The following is a 19,217-nucleotide window of genomic DNA, read 5'->3' as shown; positions in this document are numbered from 1 at the left end:
CCTCTCCTGTCAGCGCAGGCCCCGCCCCGCCACGTGTCCTCTCAGGCCCCGCCCCGCAGCGGGCCGGGAAGGCCGCGCGCACCGCGGGCTGTCTCAGTCCGCCCGCTGGCCCGGCTCCGCGGACCCACGCGTGGTTGCCATGGTGGCGGTTGCCGCGGCGACGAGGTGGCGGCTGCTGCTGCTGCTAGTGCTAAGCGCCCTGAGGCTTGGGGCTGCGAGCGCCCCACAGCCCCCCAACATCCTGCTGCTGCTCATGGACGACGTGAGCGCGGGCGCGGGGGGAGGGGCGCGGGGTCCGGGCGGGTGACCCGTCGCTGACCCGGCCGCTGGGGTGACCTTGCGCGCCGGCCGCCCAGGTGGCGTCCTTGCCCGCGGACCGCAGGTGGACAGCGGCCTCCCCGCCCTGAGAGGGCTCCGCGGCTCCGCTGTCCCTTTCCTGCCCCCACTGGGGAGGGGCTGCCGGTGTAGCCCGCCCCGGGGAACGTGGGGTCCCCGGTGTCTGGGGAGGGGTTGCCAGTGTGGCCACCCAGGGAAGGGGGGTCCCCGGTGTCTGGGGAGGGGTTGCCAGTGTGGCCACCCAGGGAAGGGGGGTCCCCGGTGTCTGGGGAGGGGCAGAACTGACCGACCCGCACCTCTGCCCTGAGCTTCCTGCACACCTTGGCCCCAGGCGCCATGTCACCTGGGCACTGACCCAAGGGTCAGGGCTCTGTGGCCGGGAAGAACTGGGGGGGGTGGGAGTGTCACCTGTTGGGCAGGTGTGTGGCCCAGACGGGTGGGCTAGGTGCTAGTGACAGGGCTGAGCCATGGAGTTGTCCCTTCATCCCTGTGGCCCTCACCTGAGGAGTCCCTAATTGTGTTCTGCCCAGCTGTTTGCAGCTGTACCAAAATCACTCAGCAAGCTCACCGGGTGGGCTGGGGACTCAGGCACACCTGGCCCACACCCCGCTGGTCGTGAGAGGTGGGCTAGGGACTCAGGCACACCTGGCCCACACTCCGCTGGTCATGAGAGGTGGGCTGGGGACTCAGGCACACCTGGCCCACACCCCGCTGGTCCTGAGCTGCAGGGAGTCACTGAGCTCCTCCAGCCTCAGCTGCCTCCCCTGTGAGGTCACACGGGTCCGGCTGTGCACCTGGTGCTGTTGGGAGGCCTGCGAGCACCCTGAGTACGGGACAGTTTGGGCCATCGTGGCCACTCAGTGCCTGTGGGAGCAGCAGATGGCCCGGCAGAGCCCGTAGACCACGGCTGTGCTGACCGGCTCAGAGGCCACGAGCCCCACATGGGTGCTGGGCAGTCGTGACTGGCTGTATGTGTGAAATACACAGATTGCGAAGACTTGGGAAGAGAAAAAGAATGTAAAATATATCGTTTAATAACTTTTTATTGTTAAATTAATGATTCTTTAGTATAAATAAATGAACGACATTCAGATATGCCTGCAAAGATAGTAGACACCATGATTCCACCTGAGTCACCTGCTCAGAGGGGGACTGCTGGTGACGCTGGACTGACTTGTTTGTGGTCCTATCGATTTATCCAATGACTGCTGCCCCTCGCGGGTCCTCCCGCACCTGTCCTGGAGGCCGGCCCCGCTCTGGGACGAGCAGTTCTCAGTATTAATGTTACTTCCCGTTTCAATACTAGTCGTGTAGCAGTTTCAGAGCCTCCCGCGGCTAGCGGCTGGCTCAGTTCCTCCCGGCCAGCGACTCTGCAGCCAAGGCTCCCTCTGCCGCTTCCTGCCCCTTCCTGACTCTCCAATGATAGACTGGGCGTGGGAAGCGGGTTAGGACCCCTTCTGGCAATTCGAGAATGTGCTTTTTACATGGAGGACTTGTTGAAATGATAATATGTTGGATATATTGGGTTAAACAAAAAGCCTCCATTTCACCTAATTTTACTTTTCTTGTGTGGCTCCTAGGAATTGTAAAATTACCCACGGGGCTCACCTCATGCTTCCGTGGGACGGTCAGTTTCAGATCGTGGGGTTTTGAGTGGTGGAGCGTGCCCTGTGCCCTTGACAATTTGCACTCGAGGACGTTGCCCAGGAAGCCCCCCTGCGCCCCGGGGCTGGGGCAGCAGAGGGGCCCGGGGCTGTGGGCTACTTCCTGAGTCCTGCTTCCTGCGGCTCTTGAGGGACCTTTAGCAATAAAACCCTAGAGAGCTCTGGGAGGCCTCTGTTCTAGTCAGCAAACCCGTATTAGGACTTTTTGATGCAAGTGATAGAAAAATGAACTTAGTGACGCGCGAGAATGGAAAATCCCTGGCCCTCCTAGCTGGTCGGACCAGGGCGGTTCTGGCTTCCTATAGGCAAGGTCCAGGGTCTCCCCTCCCACTGCTCTGCTGTCTGAGCCGGCCCGGCCTTACCCAGCCTCTGGCCTCACAGCACCCCGTGACAGCCCCAGGCACCTCCAGGCTCACCCCACAGTCAGCAGACCCAGGGCTCGCCTGTCAGCCTGGCCTGGCTCCTGCCCCTGGGCTACGCCTCCCCCAGGGCTACGCCACCCCCAGGGCAAGGAGGCCTCCTGGGCCCGCCGGATCCACCCAGACTGAGCACGGAGGGGCCGCCTGGAAGGGCCCCACCGTGCAGCTACCAGAGAGGGCAGGGCCGCCGGCAGGCAGGAGCCACAGAAGCCGGAGGGTGAGCCCGTATCTTGAGTTCAGATTCCGAGGGAGCCCTGCCCACTGCCACGGCCCAGCCTCGGGGTGCTGGACCTGCCCGTTCACAAGAGGGGGTGCAGTTCCAGAAAATGAGCATCCCCCAAGCTAGCGTCCTACCCCGTGCATGGCCAGAAGCCCCCTCCCCGGCTAGTCACACCTGTTACAGGACCACTGTCCTCGTCCCACCCGGGTCAGGGCCGGGGTGGAGGCCGATCTGGGATCAGGTCTGGCAATTTGGGTGCAGCTCACAGAACCCCGTCCCCAAGCCGAGCCTTTGGGGCACAGCAGCGTCCGTCTTGGACTCCTCGGGACTGCAGGTCTCGCGAGCCCTCGGCTTGGCCCCGAGGGAGCTCCCTGAAGGAGTTGAGAGCACACGGAACCAGCTCCACTCGCCACAGCGGGTGGGGCTTGGGGTGTGGGGGGGCCTCGAAAACAGAAGTGGCCCAGTGACGACTGCGCCTTCCCGCCCAGGCCGCAGACCGTTCCTGCCTCCCAGGGGCCAGGAAGCTCCATGGTCCAGTCCTTCGCGGTGAGGAGGATGAGGGAGCTTCGGCCCCGCCTGCGGTGGAGGCTGAGTCAGGCCACGCGGAGGGGGGCACCTGTCACCACGGCAGCCGGGGCCCGTGGGTGCCCCCAAGCCAAAACCGCCAGAGCCGATTTGCGGACTGCTGGGTGTCCTTGGATGCACGTTTGAAACAGAAAAGCGCGTGGCCTGCTTGTCTGCCCTGTCTTGGCACCCAGTAAGAAGCAACACTTTGCGTTTCTCAAAACTCGGAAATTCTCTGTTGGTGAAGAAGGGGCCCAGGGCACGGACGAGACTGAAGTCCGAGGTGACAGCTGGCGCTCGCTGCTTGTGAACATGGACAGCCATTTGGGGGCGGGGAGGAAAGACATGTCACATGACCCTGCGGGGTATTTTAGATGGTTATTTCACTAACCCCTGCTAACCCGGCAAGGAGCGCCGAGTTTCCACGGCTAAGAAAGCTAAGCAATGAGTAATGGACGAGTGGGGATTGGGCCTGTGTCCTCAAAGCCCCTCCGCTGGCATCTGGGCGGGGTCTGGGAGGGCCCCCACCACTCCCCGGTGAGAACGGCTCCCTGCGCCACCGGTCGGTGTGGACGGCGTGGTCTGTGCGGAACCCCTGCTTTCCTCCTGGGCGTTCGGACTGTGGGTGCGTCCCGGGCAGAGGGGCCCACACGACCGGCCCCCAGTGACGGCGCGGGAACCGTCTCCCATGAGCTCCGTGGTCAGCTCAGTGCGGGGGAAGTAAGTTCAGAAATAACAAAAACACTGAATTCAACTGGGTCTCGCAGAGTGGGTAGTTGCATTTGGAGTTCTGTCGTGCCCGGGTGTTGGGGGAGCCCCCGAGGGACGGGGCCCAGGCAGGCCCAGCCTCGTCACTGGCGTCACCTCATGGGGTGCTCCGAGCACCTCTCGCAGGAGGGCCGATGTCACCTGAAGGAGGTGGCCTCAGGGGAAGGTGCCCTCGGCCGTGGCTGTGGCCAGAGCAGCTTTGGCTCCTGGGGCTCCTCCCCCCCCACCCCATGACCCTGGCCTAGACCCCTTCTCCTGGGGGCGCTGGCAGAGTGGTGTCCCTGCTGGGCGCACGCTGGGGTGGACGTGGCAGGAGACCCAGCTGGCAGGGCCCTGTGCACGTGGAGGGCGCAGGGGAGACACGAAGCCCCCAGGCCACTCGGGGTCCCTGGCAGCGCTGGCCTCCCCTCTCCCGGCTCTAGAGCCAGCTCACGGCCCACGGCTTGTTTAAAAGTAGTTTTTTCAACAGTCCACACAGCAAAATTGGAAGAATTTTACAGTGAACACCTGCCCCCCAACCCCGTCCTGCCATCGGCACTTGTCCTTGCTGCATCACTTGAGCCTGGCTGTCCCCCTTCCTGCTGTGTGTTAACCCGCCTTCCCACTTGGGGGTTACTGTGGCAAAATACCCCTGAAACTTGCCCTTGTGTCCATGTCGAGGGTACAGTTCAGTGACACTGACCATATTCGCAGTGCGGTGCGTCCCTCACCCGTCCACTTCCAGGACACTTTCGTTCCAAAAGGAAACCCACACCCACCAACCGTGGCCCCCGATCGTCCCCCAGCCCCCGACAGCCACTAGTCCACTCTGTGTGTGCAGCTGCCTGTCCTGGGCGTTCCGTGGCAATGGTGTCACACACGGTGGCCCTTCGTGCTTGGCTCTGTCAACTGGCATGACGTTTCTGAGGTCCCCCCCACGTCGTGGCAGGCGTGGCCCCTTCCTTGCTGTGGCTGAGTGGTGTTGCGTGGCGCGTGGGTGCGTGTCCTGACCACAGGCTGAGCCTGGAGCAACAGAAATGCGGCGTCGGCAGGGCCGGTGTCTCTGAAGGCTCTGGGGCGGGTCCTCAGCGTGCGGCCACGTCACTCTGGCCTCTGCCTGCACACGGCCGTCCCCTGCGTGTCTGTCTGTCTCCTGCTACTGAGGACACCAGTCGCGTTGGACGTGGGGCCCTCCCTCCTCCAGCGAGACCTTATCCTAGCTCCTTACACGCGCCAGGACCCTGTTTCCAAATAAAGGCCCCACCCGGTACGGTCTGTGCAGACCACGCCTTCTTTGTCCCCTCGGCAGCTGACGGCCACTGTGCTGCCGTGAGGCTCACACGAGGTCTGCGTGGACGGGAGGTTTCAGTTCTCCTGGGCGTGTACCTAGGAGGGCAGTTGCTTGTCACATAGTGACTCTAGGCTTAGGTTTGGGAGGAACTGGACCCCTTTTTTTTTAGAGACAGGGTTCCACTGTGTCACCCAGGCTGGAGTGCGGTGGCGTCATCACAGCTCACTGCAGCCTCCGACTCCTGGGCTCCGGCGATCCTCCTGCCTCGGCCTCCCGAGTAGCGGGGACTGCGGGCTGTGCGCGGCCCCATCCAGCACGTTTCTGAAACGTAAACTTGCGAGACAGACTATGAGGGTTTGCGTGTTTACGTGGGAAATAGGTGTATGTTCTGAGGTGCGGGTGCCCTGTGAGCACACGCCCTGCCAGGCGGGCAGGAAGGCAGCTCTGCCCAGTGGGGTGAAAACCGCACAGCTCGGGGCTGACCCTGGAGCGGCTCGGCCGCCGGCCCTCGCGGGAGCTGCGGGGTTTAGTTCAAACCGAGCTGGGGCACGAGGGGGGCTGGCTCCCCGGTCCCCAACACTCTCTTGTCAGCCCCGCAGAGGTTTCCCGAGACGAGAGGTGTTCACCCATTTCTCCTCGCTCCTCCCTGCAGATGGGGTGGGGTGACCTGGGGTGTGAACGGAGAACCTTCCAGAGAGACGCCGAATTTGGACCGGATGGCCGCAGAAGGGATGCTGTTCCCAAACTTCTATTCTGCCAACCCCCTGTGCTCACCGTGTAAGTCAGGGAGGCCCCGGGGAGGGGGAGCATCTCTCTCCCGAGGTGCCCGAGGGGGCTGGCAGGTGGGGTGGGGCCTGTCCCACTGGGTCCCACCCGGGTGTCAAGGTCAAAGGTGCTGCCTGTGTCTCCCGGGGCTGAGTGGCTGTGCCCGGCCCTGGGAGCAGAGCTGTGGGGGTCTCAGTCCTGTGGGGTGGGGTGGGGTGGGGCGGGGGCATCCTGACCCTCCATGGGGAGTCACGTGAGGAGAAGGCAGAGGCCGTGTGCGACCCGCAGTCCAGTGTCTGTCCCAGAGCCCGGCGGGCAGGGCAGGGGCCTTGGGTGGCCGCGGAGCTGCAGTGCAGGGGTCCACGCCTCTCTCTGCAGCGGGCGGTCGGGGCCAGTGGGGGTGGGAGGCCACGCAGCCCCTTGAGGCCTGACGCTTGTCCCAGCTCGTCCCAGCATCCGTAGCTGCCGTGACCCAGCGGGGGTTGTGCACAAGGGCCGCACTGTGGAGCCACGTAGGGTCTGACCCGACACCCTTCTCACCGTGTCTGTTTTTGTCATCTCCCTGCAGCCAGGGCAGCTCTGCTCACGGGACGGCTGCCCATCCGCAACGGCTTCTACACCACCAACGCCCACGCCAGGAACGGTAGGGCCTCCCTGCAGGGCCACCAGGTGGGGCGGGCGTGGGTCAGCCGTCTTCACAGCGGCCTTGGTTCCTCGGTGTGGCGCCGGCTACGCGGGGTCAGGTGCTGTATTTGTCACACGTGTGACTTTGAGACAGCAACACCCCGTGCCGACAACGCACGCCAGGCAGGTGGAGACCCGGGTAAGGCCCGGCCTGAGGAGAGGCCCCGCCCGTCCCTGCAGAAGCCCCGACTCGTGGTTGGGCCAGCTGGGCCCTGAGGAGGCCGGGCCAGGGGACAGCAGCAGTGGATGTTCTGGAAACAATGTGCGAGGGTGGGCTTCCCAGGGACAGTCCCACACACCAGGCAGGGTTTCAAGTGGCCTTTGAAGAAAGGGGTGTGAAGCAGATGGGGAGGCGCAGGGTCACGCAGCATGTTCCGGAGACCCTGGCTGACCAGGCTGGCAGGTACTGGGGAGGGGCCAGGGGACAGAGTCTGCCCCGTCCCCACCCCTGGTGATGGTGTCGGCTTCGAGGGGTGCCTGGAAAGTGCCGTGTGGACGTGCCAGCCCCAAGCACGGCTTTGCCCGCTGACGCTAGCGGGCAGGGTCCCGCTGGAGCGCGGGTCAGCGAGGCGTGTGCGCGATGCCCACCGTGGGCTCATGCGGTGTCGCTCTGCCAGGGTACACGCCGCAGGAGATCGTGGGCGGCATCCCGGACTCGGAACTCCTCCTGCCGGAGCTGCTGAGGGAGGCCGGCTACGTCAGCAAGATCGTGGGCAAATGGTGAGTCCCCCGCCGGCCCACCTGGGTGTCCTGCCGGCGGCGACTGTCCTCCGCCAGGGAGGCACGGGTGGGGGGGACACAGCCCCGGAGCCACTGGCACCTGGAGCCACGCGGTCGGGGTCAGGCGGCCTCCAGGCACCGGCAGGTTTCCCAAAACGTGCGTCCCCTGGGCCTCCCGCACCCCAGCAGGAGCCCAGCCCCGAGCTGCGCCTCAGCGTGACCCCCTCAGCCGTGCCCAGGTGCTCCAGGCCACGGCGGGGCCAGCGCTTCCCCGGGGGGAGCGGACCCAGGGCTCTGGGGGGGCCTTCCGCACCTTGCTGGGCCCAGCACACACTGGCGCTGGGGGTGCCTGTTTGGTTTCACTAAGCGTCCCGTGACGGACTTTGGCGTGTTCGCGGGTCCCTGAAGTGAGCGTCGTGGGCTCCTGTTCGCAGGCACCTGGGCCACAGGCCGCAGTTCCACCCGCTGAAGCACGGGTTTGACGAGTGGTTCGGGTCCCCCAACTGCCACTTCGGACCTTACAACAACAGGGCCAGGCCCAACATCCCCGTGTACCGGGACCGGGAGATGGTCGGCAGGTAACGGACGTCCGCCCCTTCCCGTCCCCGACAGCGGTGCCCAGCCCCTCCCTCTGCTCTGACGCTGCCCTGGGCACAAGACGGACAGTCCCGGCCGCCGGCTCTCGGTGCCCGGCCGGCTCCCCACAAGCTCAGCCAGAGCCCGTCACACCCCACCTGGGCTCACTGCCAGCCGTCCCAGGATCACGGAGCCATTAGAAACGTCACAGGCGTGAAAGACCCCGCCCAGCCTGCTTTGCTTGTGTTGGGGGCCCAGGGCCCCTTGGCACACATTGGTGAGGGGCCGTGTGCCAGGGCCAGGCCGGCTTGTCAGCCGCACCCATGCCTGTGGCTGTCACTATTCCAGCTCCTGCCTTCTCACCCTCCACACTGTCCCCAGCCGGTCCCCGTCTTCCGAAACACTGGTGCTGTGACAGGGCCCAGTCCGAGACGAGGCCCTGCGCCTTAGGGGCCGTGGGCACGGGCAGCTCGAGTTGTTTTGTAGATGGAACTTGGCCTCCCGTCTGTCACGTGCAGCCCATGACCCCGCCAGTGAGGGGGGAGGGGCAGGGAGCAATCTTGGCCCAAATTCTGACGTCTGGTCTGGTTCCTTTCAGGTTTTACGAAGAATTTCCGATTAACCTGAAGACTGGGGAGTCCAACCTCACGCAGATCTACTTGCAGGTGAGGACGTGCAGGTTCGGCCGGGCGGCTCCCTGGGGAGGGGGCGGTCGGCCTCGGGGCGGGGGGACCGTGTGGCCTTCGGCGGGGCGGCTCCCTGGGGAGGGGGAGGTCGGCCTCGGGGCTGGGGGGACCGTGCGGCCTTCGGCGGGGCGGCTCCCTGGGTAGGGGGAGGTCGGCCTCGGGGCGGGGGGACTGTGTGGCCTTCGGCGGGGCAGCTCCCTGGGGAGGGGGCGGTCGGCCTCGGGGCGGGGGGACCGTGTGGCCTTCGGCGGGGCGGCTCCCTGGGGAGGGGGAGGTCGGCCTCGGGGCTGGGGGGACCGTGCGGCCTTCCCCGCAGGAGGCCCTGGACTTCATCAAGACGCAGCAGGCCGGGGGACGCCCCTTCTTCCTCTACTGGGCCATCGACGCCACACACGCGCCCGTTTATGCTTCTAAACCTTTCCTGGGCACCAGTCGGCGAGGGCGGTGAGTCCCTGCTCAGGGAAACGGGGACCACACCTGGGGGCTTCAGCTGTGCTTGATTACCTCCAGGGACGGGACGCTCAGTACCGTGATACTGAATGGCCAATCACAGAAAAAGACCACGTACCTTGGCCTCTTTGAAACCGTCTGCCGCGCAGGGTGAGCCGGAGCGGACGGCCGCGCGGTGCCCGTCCTGTCCCCAACAAACCACGTGAACCTGGACTCCAGCTGTTTTCCCTCTCCTGGGAAGCAGGCCGGCCCGTTCCGTTGGTCCTCTGCGAAGTCACGATGTGACAGCTGTCTGAGTCACACTGAGGCCGCTGGCCGCCTGGTGAGCCCGGCACCTTCCCCCAGGTACGGGGACGCCGTCCGGGAGGTCGACGACAGTGTCGGGAGGATTCTGAGCCTGCTGGGCGACCTGCGCATCCAGGAGAGCACCTTCGTCTTCTTCACCTCGGACAACGGCGCGGCCCTGGTGTCTGCGCCCAGGCAAGGCGAGTGTCCCCGTCCCCGTCCTCGTCCACAGACGCTTCGTCTCGGGACGCTGGGCCGGCCGAGGCCTGGCTGAGTCTGCCAGGGTGGCGACAGGAAGGAACCGTGGTGACTTACCCTTCCAGGGGGACAGTTAGGGTGCTCACTTTCTCACTGCCAGAAAAACTGCTTTTTTTCCCCCCATTTTTCACCGTGGCTCACAGACAGCAGCAGGGGCAGCGTCTGTCCCCTGGCATGGCCCCTGCCCGCCGCAGGGACCGGGTCGCCTGCTTCCGAACACGGCCGGGCACCTCTGACATGCGGCTCCCTGCACCCATCCTGACCCACTGTGGGACACGCAGGGCAGGGGGCTGCGCATTAATTGAAGCCCCTTCCCCAGGCACGCGGGGTGCTGCAAACGCTGACCGAGCATCCGAGAGCCCAGCAACCTCCCCTGCGGGAGTTGTTGTTAGGGACACGGTCTCGCTCTGTCCCCCGGCCGGGAGTGCAGTGGCGCCATCACAGCTCACTGCAGCCTCCAACTCCTGCCTCAAGTGGTCCTCCCGCCTCAGCCTCCCACACTGCTGGGGACACAGGCGTGAGCCCCGCCCCACCAGGGGCATGTTTTGTGGCTTTGCCTGAAGCTTCTGAGTTGCCGACAGCGGACGGCCAGGCTTCCTGTCTCTGAGCGGTGGCTCCTCCCTGGGGCACGATGTCCCACTCTCTGGAGGCCCCACAGCCAAAGCGTCTGAGCCACGGGCCTGGCGGAGCCGTCCTCCCGCGACCTGGCCTTGCTCGCGAGGTGTGAGCTCCCGGCCTGGCGTGTCTCCTGGCGGGTCTCAGGAGGAGGCCGGGCCGGGCCAGGCCACGGTGGGCGCGATGTGGCAACGCCTGCAGGTGTTCTGATGGGGTGTGACTCTGCCCCCAGGTGGCAGTAACGGTCCCTTTCTGTGTGGGAAGCAGACCACGTTCGAAGGCGGGATGAGGGAGCCTGCGATCGCGTGGTGGCCGGGGCATGTCCCTGCAGCCCAGGTAGGTTGGGGTCGGCCACGTCTCTGCAAGGCCCAGTCCAGGCCTGCGGCCCCCCTCGCTGCCCCTCCTCTGCTCACGCGGCCCTGCCTTGAAGCACTGCGGCCCCTCAATGGTGTCCTCAAAACCCAGCCCTCCTGGGGCACGTGGGGCTTGCTGTGCTGCCCCGTCCATTGGGCTGTGGAACAGTGTCTCCCGTGGGCTGCCACACGGGTGTTGCAACTACTGTGAGGGGTGGTGGCTGCTGTGGTCCAGTCTGTGACTTCTTCCTTGCAGGACTTGTCAGGGCCTCAGTGTGCTAACGGATACCATGAACTTCCCGAAGGGACATAGAGCAAGCTCAGTTTTTTTTAAACTTATTTAGCCACAGAGTCTTTGTTTTTTTTCCCAAAGTGTCAACACCTCTTCTCAGGCCAGTGTTCAGTGGACTCGTTGTCAGAGAACAGCAGCCTGACAGTGTCATTGAGTCTGTCTGTGGTGCTGCCGGGGAAGGCGAGGTGTGTCCCGCTGCTGTCCCCAGCCGGCCGTGCAGCCCTGGGCAGGCCGCCCCTCGGCTGAGAGTCCACACGGTGGGGTCTTCTGTGACCGGGGCGCTTGGTTCAGACCCCCGTAGACAAACGGGCTCCAGGAGCAACATTTGTGACGAGCCTGTCACCGTCCTCCTTGGTCTTCCCCCCCCATGAGAGCGACTCCCGGGCTCCGCGCAACCGCACGGTGTGTGGCTGAGCTTCCCGGGGCCGCGAAACAAACCACCTGAACGTGGTGCCCGTAGCCACCCCGGGGGGGCTTTCTCATCTTCACCCACGACCTGGTTTGCAGAGTGCACGGTGGCTTTTGGAAGTCAAGTGTGAAATGACGTTGGCCATCTGACCCCAGGCAGGTGGGCCTCAAGAGGCGTCCTGGCGTCTCCCTGGGAGGGAGTTCTCCTTCCGTCCGTCCCAGACTCTGGCCATGGCAGGAGAGGGCCACGGACTGTGGTGTGGCCTGAGCCTGGCTCGAGTCCCCGTGAGAGCCGGGTGTGCGTGCCTGAGCATGTGCGCACGTCTGCAGACCCCGGTGGCAGCAGGTGCTCTCACCCTGGGGACTTCGCCCCCACGTGGGTCACGGCCACGTCCCTTCCAGGTGAGCTACCAGCTGGGCAGCATCATGGACCTCTTCACCACCAGCTTGTCCCTGGCGGGCCTGAAGCCACCCAGCGACAGGGTCATCGACGGGCTCGACCTCCTCCCCGCCATGCTGCAGGGCCGGCTGACCGACAGGTCGGTGTGGACGGACGCCCCACCTCAGCCCTCCCCCGCCCCAAGCGACGAGGCTCCCATCCCAGCCCTCCCCCAGCCCAGCCCGGACACAGCAGGGCTCGCGCTCCGGACGGGCTGAGAGGGTGACGGGGGCTTGTGGCCAGGGGGCCCTGGGCTGTGCTAGTGGGGAGGGCTGGGGTGTCTGGACACAGGGGCGCCCTGTCCCTCGGGAGGACATCATGCAGCCCGGGCCAGGGAGGGCAGGACACCCCGCTGCCTGTGTCTCCGCCCCCAAATCCCTGCCCCTCCGACCCTCACCTTGCGCCTCATTCTTGGTGTGCAGAGTCCATTTCTTTCCCCCTGTGACCAGCCACTGTTTTGCTCAGACAAACCACGTTTCCTGGGCGGCTCTGAGGGGGACGGATTTTAAAAGCTACGCAGCAAAACAGGCAGGGGCAGCGCGGGGTGCTGTCTGCGTGTGGCCCCGGCTGGGGGAGGATTTGCCATTTGTCCTCTCGAAACCGGCCCAAGACTGGTCACTGCTGGGCAGAGAATGTACCGGTTCCGTCCCGGCCCCTAGGGCTGCGGCGGGTCCCACAGGCCCACCCGGACCCCCTGGGCCCCCAGCCCCCTCTCGGCCCACCCGCCTTCCCGTGATCTGCTCCCAGCGCGACTCTAACAGGAGCCGCAAAACCTCAACTGAGACCTCGCTGGCAGCGCGAGCAGCCCCCACACGCGGCCCCACACGTGGGCTGGCATGACTCTCCCGGCCATCATGCGACCCCCCCTCCCCGACAGGCCAATATTCTATTACCGTGGCAACACGCTGATGGCGGTCACTCTCGGCCAGTACAAGGCTCATTTCTGGACATGGACCAACTCCTGGGAGGAGTTCAGACAGGTGCGGGGCTCGGGGCGCAGGCCCGGGGGTGTACACGCCCAGGGAGCCATGGCCTGGGGGGGCCGGATCCGGGCAGCCGGGCAGGGCTGGGGATGGGGAGGCACTTGTCTGGGCCCCGAGCATGTTGACAGGGACAGCCCTGGGGCTGAACACACCCTCCGGGAGGCCCCTCTGCCTCAGGCCACCCTGACCTCAGGGAAGGAGCCCTTAGGGCGGGGCCCAGCCAGGCACAGGTCAGATGGCCCTGCTGGGCTGGATGTGACAGGGCTGTGGCCACATGGGGCCATCAGTGTCCTTCCCCCACCCAACCCCTGGTGCCCCCGAGGGCTGGAGGGGGAACACCACCTGCACGGGGTCTAGCGGTCCATGCCACGCAATGCCCAGTGACAACAAGTTCACAGAGCACCTGGGCCTTCGCCCTGGCCTCGCCCTCCCCCACCCTACCCCCACCCTACCCCCCCCACCCCCCCATGGTCCCAATTAGTGGGATCTTAATTAAGTAGCTCATTTGATTTGCATCCAAACTGTGGGCTGGGTCGTCTGTCTGGATTTGTGTCCTTCCCCGCTAACTGCTCCGTGCTTCCACCCTGAATGTGGCTGTGTCCCTGCCACCCAGCTCACGTTGGTCCCCAGCTGGTCCTCTGTCCAGGGCCAAAAGGTCACCCACTTTGGTGCCCGCCGCTGGCTGCCCTGAGCCACTGAGAACACAGCCCGTCCTCTGCAGCCACGACTCCGGTCCATGCTCAGGGCAGATAAGTGGGTGGCTGTCCCCAAGACATGTGGGACACGGGGCAGCCTGCCAGAGCTCAGGCCTCATGTGACCCCCAGCCCACTGTCAGTCAGAGCCCCAGGCGGTCTCGCCCCCACCCCTCCCCGTAGACAGCGCTTTCCTCTGTGAAACTAGTGACGTCAAGATACGTGATTAGATAAAATACTTTAGACACTTGCCTGCCCCCCAAGGAGACAGGCACATAAAAATTCACAGTGAGGGGCAGCTTGGGGAGCTGCGCTGGGGCCGTGGGCAGCGGGGAGGCTCCACCCCCTCCAGGCGGCCGAGTGCTACCCCCTTCCCCCCCCACGTGTTCGTTCCTGTGGCACCTGGCACCCTGCGGGCACAGGGGACGCCTCCCAGGGCAGGCTCTGGCGTCCCCAGGGCCTCACTCACCTTCCTTCCTGCCTCCCTGCAGGGCGTGGACTTCTGCCCCGGCCAAAATGTCTCCGGGGTGACAACGCACACCCAGGAGGAGCACACGGAGCTGCCCCTGATCTTCCACCTGGGCCGGGACCCCGGGGAGAGGTACCCGCTGCGGTGAGTCAGGGTGTGGGGCCTGCGGCTGTGGGGGGTGGGGGTGCCCACAGGCTTAGCCGGGCACAGGCTGCTGCCCACGCAGTTATTTTTCTCATCTCGGAGTGATTCTGGCACTTTCCGCCAAACCCAAATCCCCATCGGCAATTCTCTAGGAGCCACACAGAGACCCCACGGCCCCAGGTCCCCTCGCCACCTCCCTTCTCTCCCCCGAGGGCTCCTCCAGCTCAGCCGGTGGGCGTGTGCCACACAGCCTCGGGCCGCAGGCGCATTCTGCCCCGTCAGGTGGGGTCTGGGAAACCCAGGCCCTCGGGTGTGGCCAGCCAGGGGGAAGCCGAGCCTCGGGGCGGCACGTGGCCCCCGCTCTGCTCCAGACGGCCTTGCTTTTCCCGGAGCTGAGGAGGGAGCAGCAGAGACCCACGCAGGACACAGGTGGCAGTGCCGCCGCCAAGGCCCTCCCCGAGGCTCCTGACGTGCCACCCGGGACCCCTCAGGCCCCTCCTGTCCCACGGGAGGGAACGTGGTCTGACTCAGAAGCCCAGGACAGTGACTTCGGGAGCCAGTGCGGAGACGGCTCAGACGGAGCAGTGTCCGCCAGGCCCAGGCACTGCCGGCAGCTGAGCACGCGTGCTGACTGCAGACCGGCCCTTTGCCAGCACGGTTAACACACGGATGGGGTCAGATCACCCTGGGGCAGGCCGGGCCTGAATGCGATGGCAGGGCCCCAAGTCCAGAGAGGAGGCAGAGGCCATGTCAGCGAGCGGCCACGTCAGCGAGTGGCCACCGGAGCTGGAAGAGGCTGCAGGGAGCCACCACTGCCCCATCGATCTCCGGCCTGGAGAGGACAAATGGCAGCTGTTTTCAGCCCCCAGGGCATGGTCATTGTTGCAGCAGCCCCAGGGCACCCAGCCTCTGATCTTCCCGTGGCACTGGGGACACCTCTGGGTCACCACAAACCTCGGGGCTGAAGGGACAAGCTGGATGTGCCGCCCGCGGAAGTCACTGCAGAGCAACAGCTCCAGCTCTGAGACTCGGTCAGCCACGCGAGCAGACCACAGCCCGACCACACGGGACACACAGCCACCACGCCCCCCCCCAGGCCTCTGGCCCCCAGGGACCAGTCCGAGGTCAAAGTGTGGATTTGCTCCGCCCGCCGGTGTTGGCTCATCCGGTGCCCAGGGGACTCTGGGGCTGCTCCCACCTGCTCTCCCGGCCGGGCACCCTCCTCCCCGCAGACGCCGTGGAGCTGGAGACTCGCGGTCATTTCAGAGCAGCCCGGCCGTCCCAGGGACGTCCCAGGGCAGACGCTCTGGTGTGGCCACCTGCCCTTGGCTGCTCCTCAGACGCAGACACACGTGTGCTTTGGGGGGAGCCCCGGCCATCAGAAGGACGCGGGGACCGGGTGGGCCTGCAGCAGGTGTCCCTGCCGGACATGTTTGGCCACAGGGTCCTGCAGAGACAAACACACCCAAGACCCTCCCTTTGGAGTAAAAGTCCATCACGAGCTAGGCGGCCAGCACGGCAGTGCCAGGAGCTGTGAGGGCCGGATCAGGGCCCAACACACCCTGGGCGCACCCAGGCCCACCCAGAAGTCCCCTCCACTGGCCGGGCCTGCGAGAGCAGGAGAGGATGAGGGGGCAGGTTCCTGTCCACACCAAACGTGGCTTCCACGGCAAACTCCATCTGTAGGAAGGTTCTGGTGCTAAAAGCCGCTTCTCAGTTGGGGCAGAGGGGCCGGGCTGTCTCCAGGTGGCTGCTGGGCTGGGCTGGTGCTGGCGCCATCAGGGAGGGCTGCCACCCGGCCACAGCCACCACAAGGGTCCTGCAGGCCACGTCTCGCTTCCAGGGGAGTCGGCATCCCCAGCACGTGAGGAGCAGATTGTGCCGCCCACGGCCCTCGGCCGCCCAGTGACTGGCTTGTCCCTCGGCCTTTCCAGGCCCGGCCCCTCCCCCCCCCCTCCCGCGCTGCCAGCCCAGGACACCACAGTGGCCTCAGCCGTGTGACAGGCGCTCGCGCCCTCTCCCCACAGCTTTGACAGCACCGAGTACCTGGACGCCCTTGGCAGGATCAGCCCCGTCGTCCGGCAGCACCAGGCGGCCTTGGTCCCTGGGCAGCCGCAGCTCAACGTGTGCGATCGGGCGGTCATGGTGAGTGGCTCGTCCTCGGGAGCCGGGTCTGGGCCGCGGCCACCATGCTGGGTGTCTGTCCCCAAGCACCACCCACATCCTCACGGCGCGGCCGTCTAGGGCTGTAGCCCAGTGCTCCAAGTGTCACCCAAGGCCCAGAGGACACCTTGCCGGGGCCCACAGGTCCCAGGACAGGGGCAGCCGCAGTCTCTGTCCCCTGGAGTGTCCCTGCCCTCCTCCCCGAGAGGCCAGTGAGGGTCGGGACAGGGAGCTGAGGGTCCCGGTGCTCCTGACCCGTGGCCCACACGTTGGGTTGCATCTCCTTGCTGGCGTGGGGCCCCACTATGGCTCCTGCACCCCCAGGCTCTGTCCTGCTGGAGGTGGGCGCCAAGCAGGTAGGTGGTGCTCCCCTGTGAGTGGTGGTGGCCCCAGGGTCTGCCTGGCTCGGTCCCACTGTGCCTCCTGGGTGTGGCCACCGGTGGCCACCTCCCAGCACAAGGACAGGGCTTGACAGCATCTCTGACAGGTCCTACTTGCGCGGCCCTGCTCTGGGAACGGCATCGTCTCGGCCGTCTGCAGACAGTGAAACGTGGGCTCTTTCCTTGGCTTAACATCCCGTCCCAGGGTCAGGGTCAGGGTCAGACCAGACTGCAGCTGTCGGAGCCACCGGGCACCTGTCGCTGCCTGCTTCGAGCGGCCAGTTTTGAGGACACTGCAGCTCCCTGGCCAGCTGTGGAAGTGGAGTGCGGCCGCCAGACGGCTGGGCCCGGGGAAGGTGCTTGCTCTGAGCACGCGGAGTGCCCGTCGGGTGGCCAGGGGAGACATGCACAGGGTGTCACAAGGGTCCTCCCAGCAGTGAGCACCACTGAGGGCAGTGGCCTTGTTTAAGGCCTCAGGGACAGTTTGCCCTGCGGGCGCCATTCAGGACCGGGCAGGGCGGGAGAGTGCCCTCGCTGGTCCGATTCACTGACTCACTGACACCAGAATCTGAGGTCTGTCCCAAGGAAATGCCCCTCGGCGACCTGGGTCTCCCTCCGTGGCACAGCTGGGACCTGGGTGAGGACCCAGCCACCCGGGAGGGCTCCTGTGCGGGGCACGAGTCTCCCTCACAGATGCCAGGAAGAACTTGCTCTCGCAAAGCAGGTCCGGGCCCCACCAAGGGCTGCAGCTGCTCTTGCTGGGAAGCCCAGGCTGCCGGACCGTGCGTGACGCTGCCCGAAACCCTCGCAGCCAGCCCTTCCCTAGCACAGCGGGGGGTGTGGGGCGTCCCTGACTGGTTTCCTGTACTTGGACACGTGGCTGGGACAAGGGCAGCTGTGGCATGTTCCCGCGGTGGCCACCCACACCCTGATCCTCCCACTGGCCCTGGCCAGCCCCAGCCTCCTCAGGGCCCAGCCGGGCTGGACAGGAAGGCGCTGCCCCCCAAGTTCCCAGGACTCCCAGTGACGAGGTGGACACAGATGTCTCCTCGCTGAGGCCAGTCCGCCGGGGGTCTGGCCTGGGCAGGGCAAGCGTCTGTAACCGCATGTTCCTGTCCTCAATTCTCATTCCTCAGAACTGGGCGCCCCCAGGCTGTGAGAAGTTGGGCAAATGTCTGACGCCCCCGGAGTCTGTCCCGGAGAAGTGCTCTTGGCCCCACTAGGTCTGCTTGGAGCCAGGGATCTGCAGTCGGCCCTGCAAGTGCCTGGGGGTAGGAAAGCTCTGAGAGTCTCAAGGGCCCTTGTCCCTGCTTGCGGCAGACTGCACCGTGGCCAGCAGCGGACCTGCACAGCTACGCCTGCCCCAGCACCACCCACCCCACACTTCCAGGGTCCCCTTCTCCCTGCTCCGCGGACACAGGGCTGTGACAGGAGGATGTGGGGGTGGAGAAGGCCTCTGCACCTGGAGCCGGGACAGCTGAGGCACCGCGCACACGCTCCCCGCTGGTGGGGACAGCTCTTGTCACTGCTGCCTCAGCACCCGCCGTGTCCAGACGTGAGGACAGCCCCTCGCTGGCCCTGGAGAGCTGGGGACGGCCTCCAGCGCTGCCCGCCCTGCGTGGAGCGAGTCTCCGTCCGTGGGGCTCCCGCGCCCAGGCTGGACTGCGCGTCCGTCCGGCTGGGACGTCGTGAGGCAAAGGGCCTCGGAATAAAGGAACGGGGCGTCTAGGTCTATTGTCTTGGTTTTTAAAAAAGAGAGACTGTTCTTTGGGGAAGCTGTGCCTCGGGGGGGGGGGGCCCCCGGGGTACGAGGCCGCGGGGGGCGGCGCTGGGGCGGGGAAGACTTGGGGTCAGGACTAGGACTAACCGCCCCCCCCTCCCCCAATAACCCTCCCCTCCCCTGCACCAACGGCCCGGGCCTGGGCAGCGCGGACGGCGCCACGATTCGCGCCTCTGTCCGGTTCCCGGTCCCTGAGCGGGGGACGCGTCTGTTCAGCGGCGCAGGGAATCCGAGCGCACCTTAAAATCGGGGCACCTAGAATTAGACGAAATACGGTAATACTTCCCGGTGGAGGCGGCGGGTCCCGCCCCTCGCGCCCGGTCCCCGCCCCCATGGACGCTCCTCCCCGCTCGCCCCGCCCTTTCCCCGTGCAGCACCGCCCCCGGCCCTAGCAGACGCTCGGCCCCGCCCCTTCCCGCAGACGCCCCGCCCCCGGCCCGCGCAGACGCTCGACCCCTCCCTTCCCGCGGACGCCCCGCCCCTGGCCCGCGCAGACGCTCGACCCCGCCCTTCCCGCGGACGCCCCGCCCCCGGCCCGCGCAGACGCTCGGGCCCGCCCTTCCCGCGGACGCCCCGCCCCCGGCCCGCGCAGACGCTCGACCCCGCCCTTCCCGCGGACGCCCCGCCCCCGGCCCGCGCAGACGCTCGGCCCCGTCCTTCCCGCGGACGCCCCGCCCCCGGCCCGCGCAGACACTCGGCTCCGCCCTTCCCGCGGACGCCCCGCCCCCGGCCCGCGCTGACGCTCGACCCCGCCCTTCCCGCGGACGCCCCGCCCCCGGCCCGCGCAGACGCTCGGCTCCGCCCTTCCCGCGGACGCCCCGCCCCCGGCCCGC

General features: G+C 66.2%; 1 protein-coding gene across 1 annotated transcript; it reads left to right on the top strand.

The window, feature by feature from the left end:
• Window positions 1-62: 62 nt before the first annotated feature.
• On the top strand, window positions 63-18,332 carry GALNS (galactosamine (N-acetyl)-6-sulfatase). The gene is given in 15 exon segments (XM_045533824.1): window positions 63-262; window positions 5,894-5,911; window positions 5,913-6,018; window positions 6,575-6,649; window positions 7,308-7,410; window positions 7,845-7,988; window positions 8,585-8,651; window positions 8,989-9,116; window positions 9,468-9,607; window positions 10,513-10,616; window positions 11,736-11,872; window positions 12,650-12,752; window positions 13,940-14,061; window positions 16,089-16,206; window positions 17,741-18,332. Coding segments are annotated over 15 exon segments (1,575 nt in total). The 5' UTR covers window positions 63-139; the 3' UTR covers window positions 17,828-18,332.
• The last annotated feature ends 885 nt before the right edge of the window (window positions 18,333-19,217 follow it).

The sequence above is a fragment of the Lemur catta genome, chromosome 20 (genome assembly GCF_020740605.2).
Source record: "Lemur catta isolate mLemCat1 chromosome 20, mLemCat1.pri, whole genome shotgun sequence".
Classification (NCBI taxonomy): domain Eukaryota; kingdom Metazoa; phylum Chordata; class Mammalia; order Primates; family Lemuridae; genus Lemur; species Lemur catta.
This window is presented reverse-complemented; position numbering and strand designations above follow the sequence as displayed.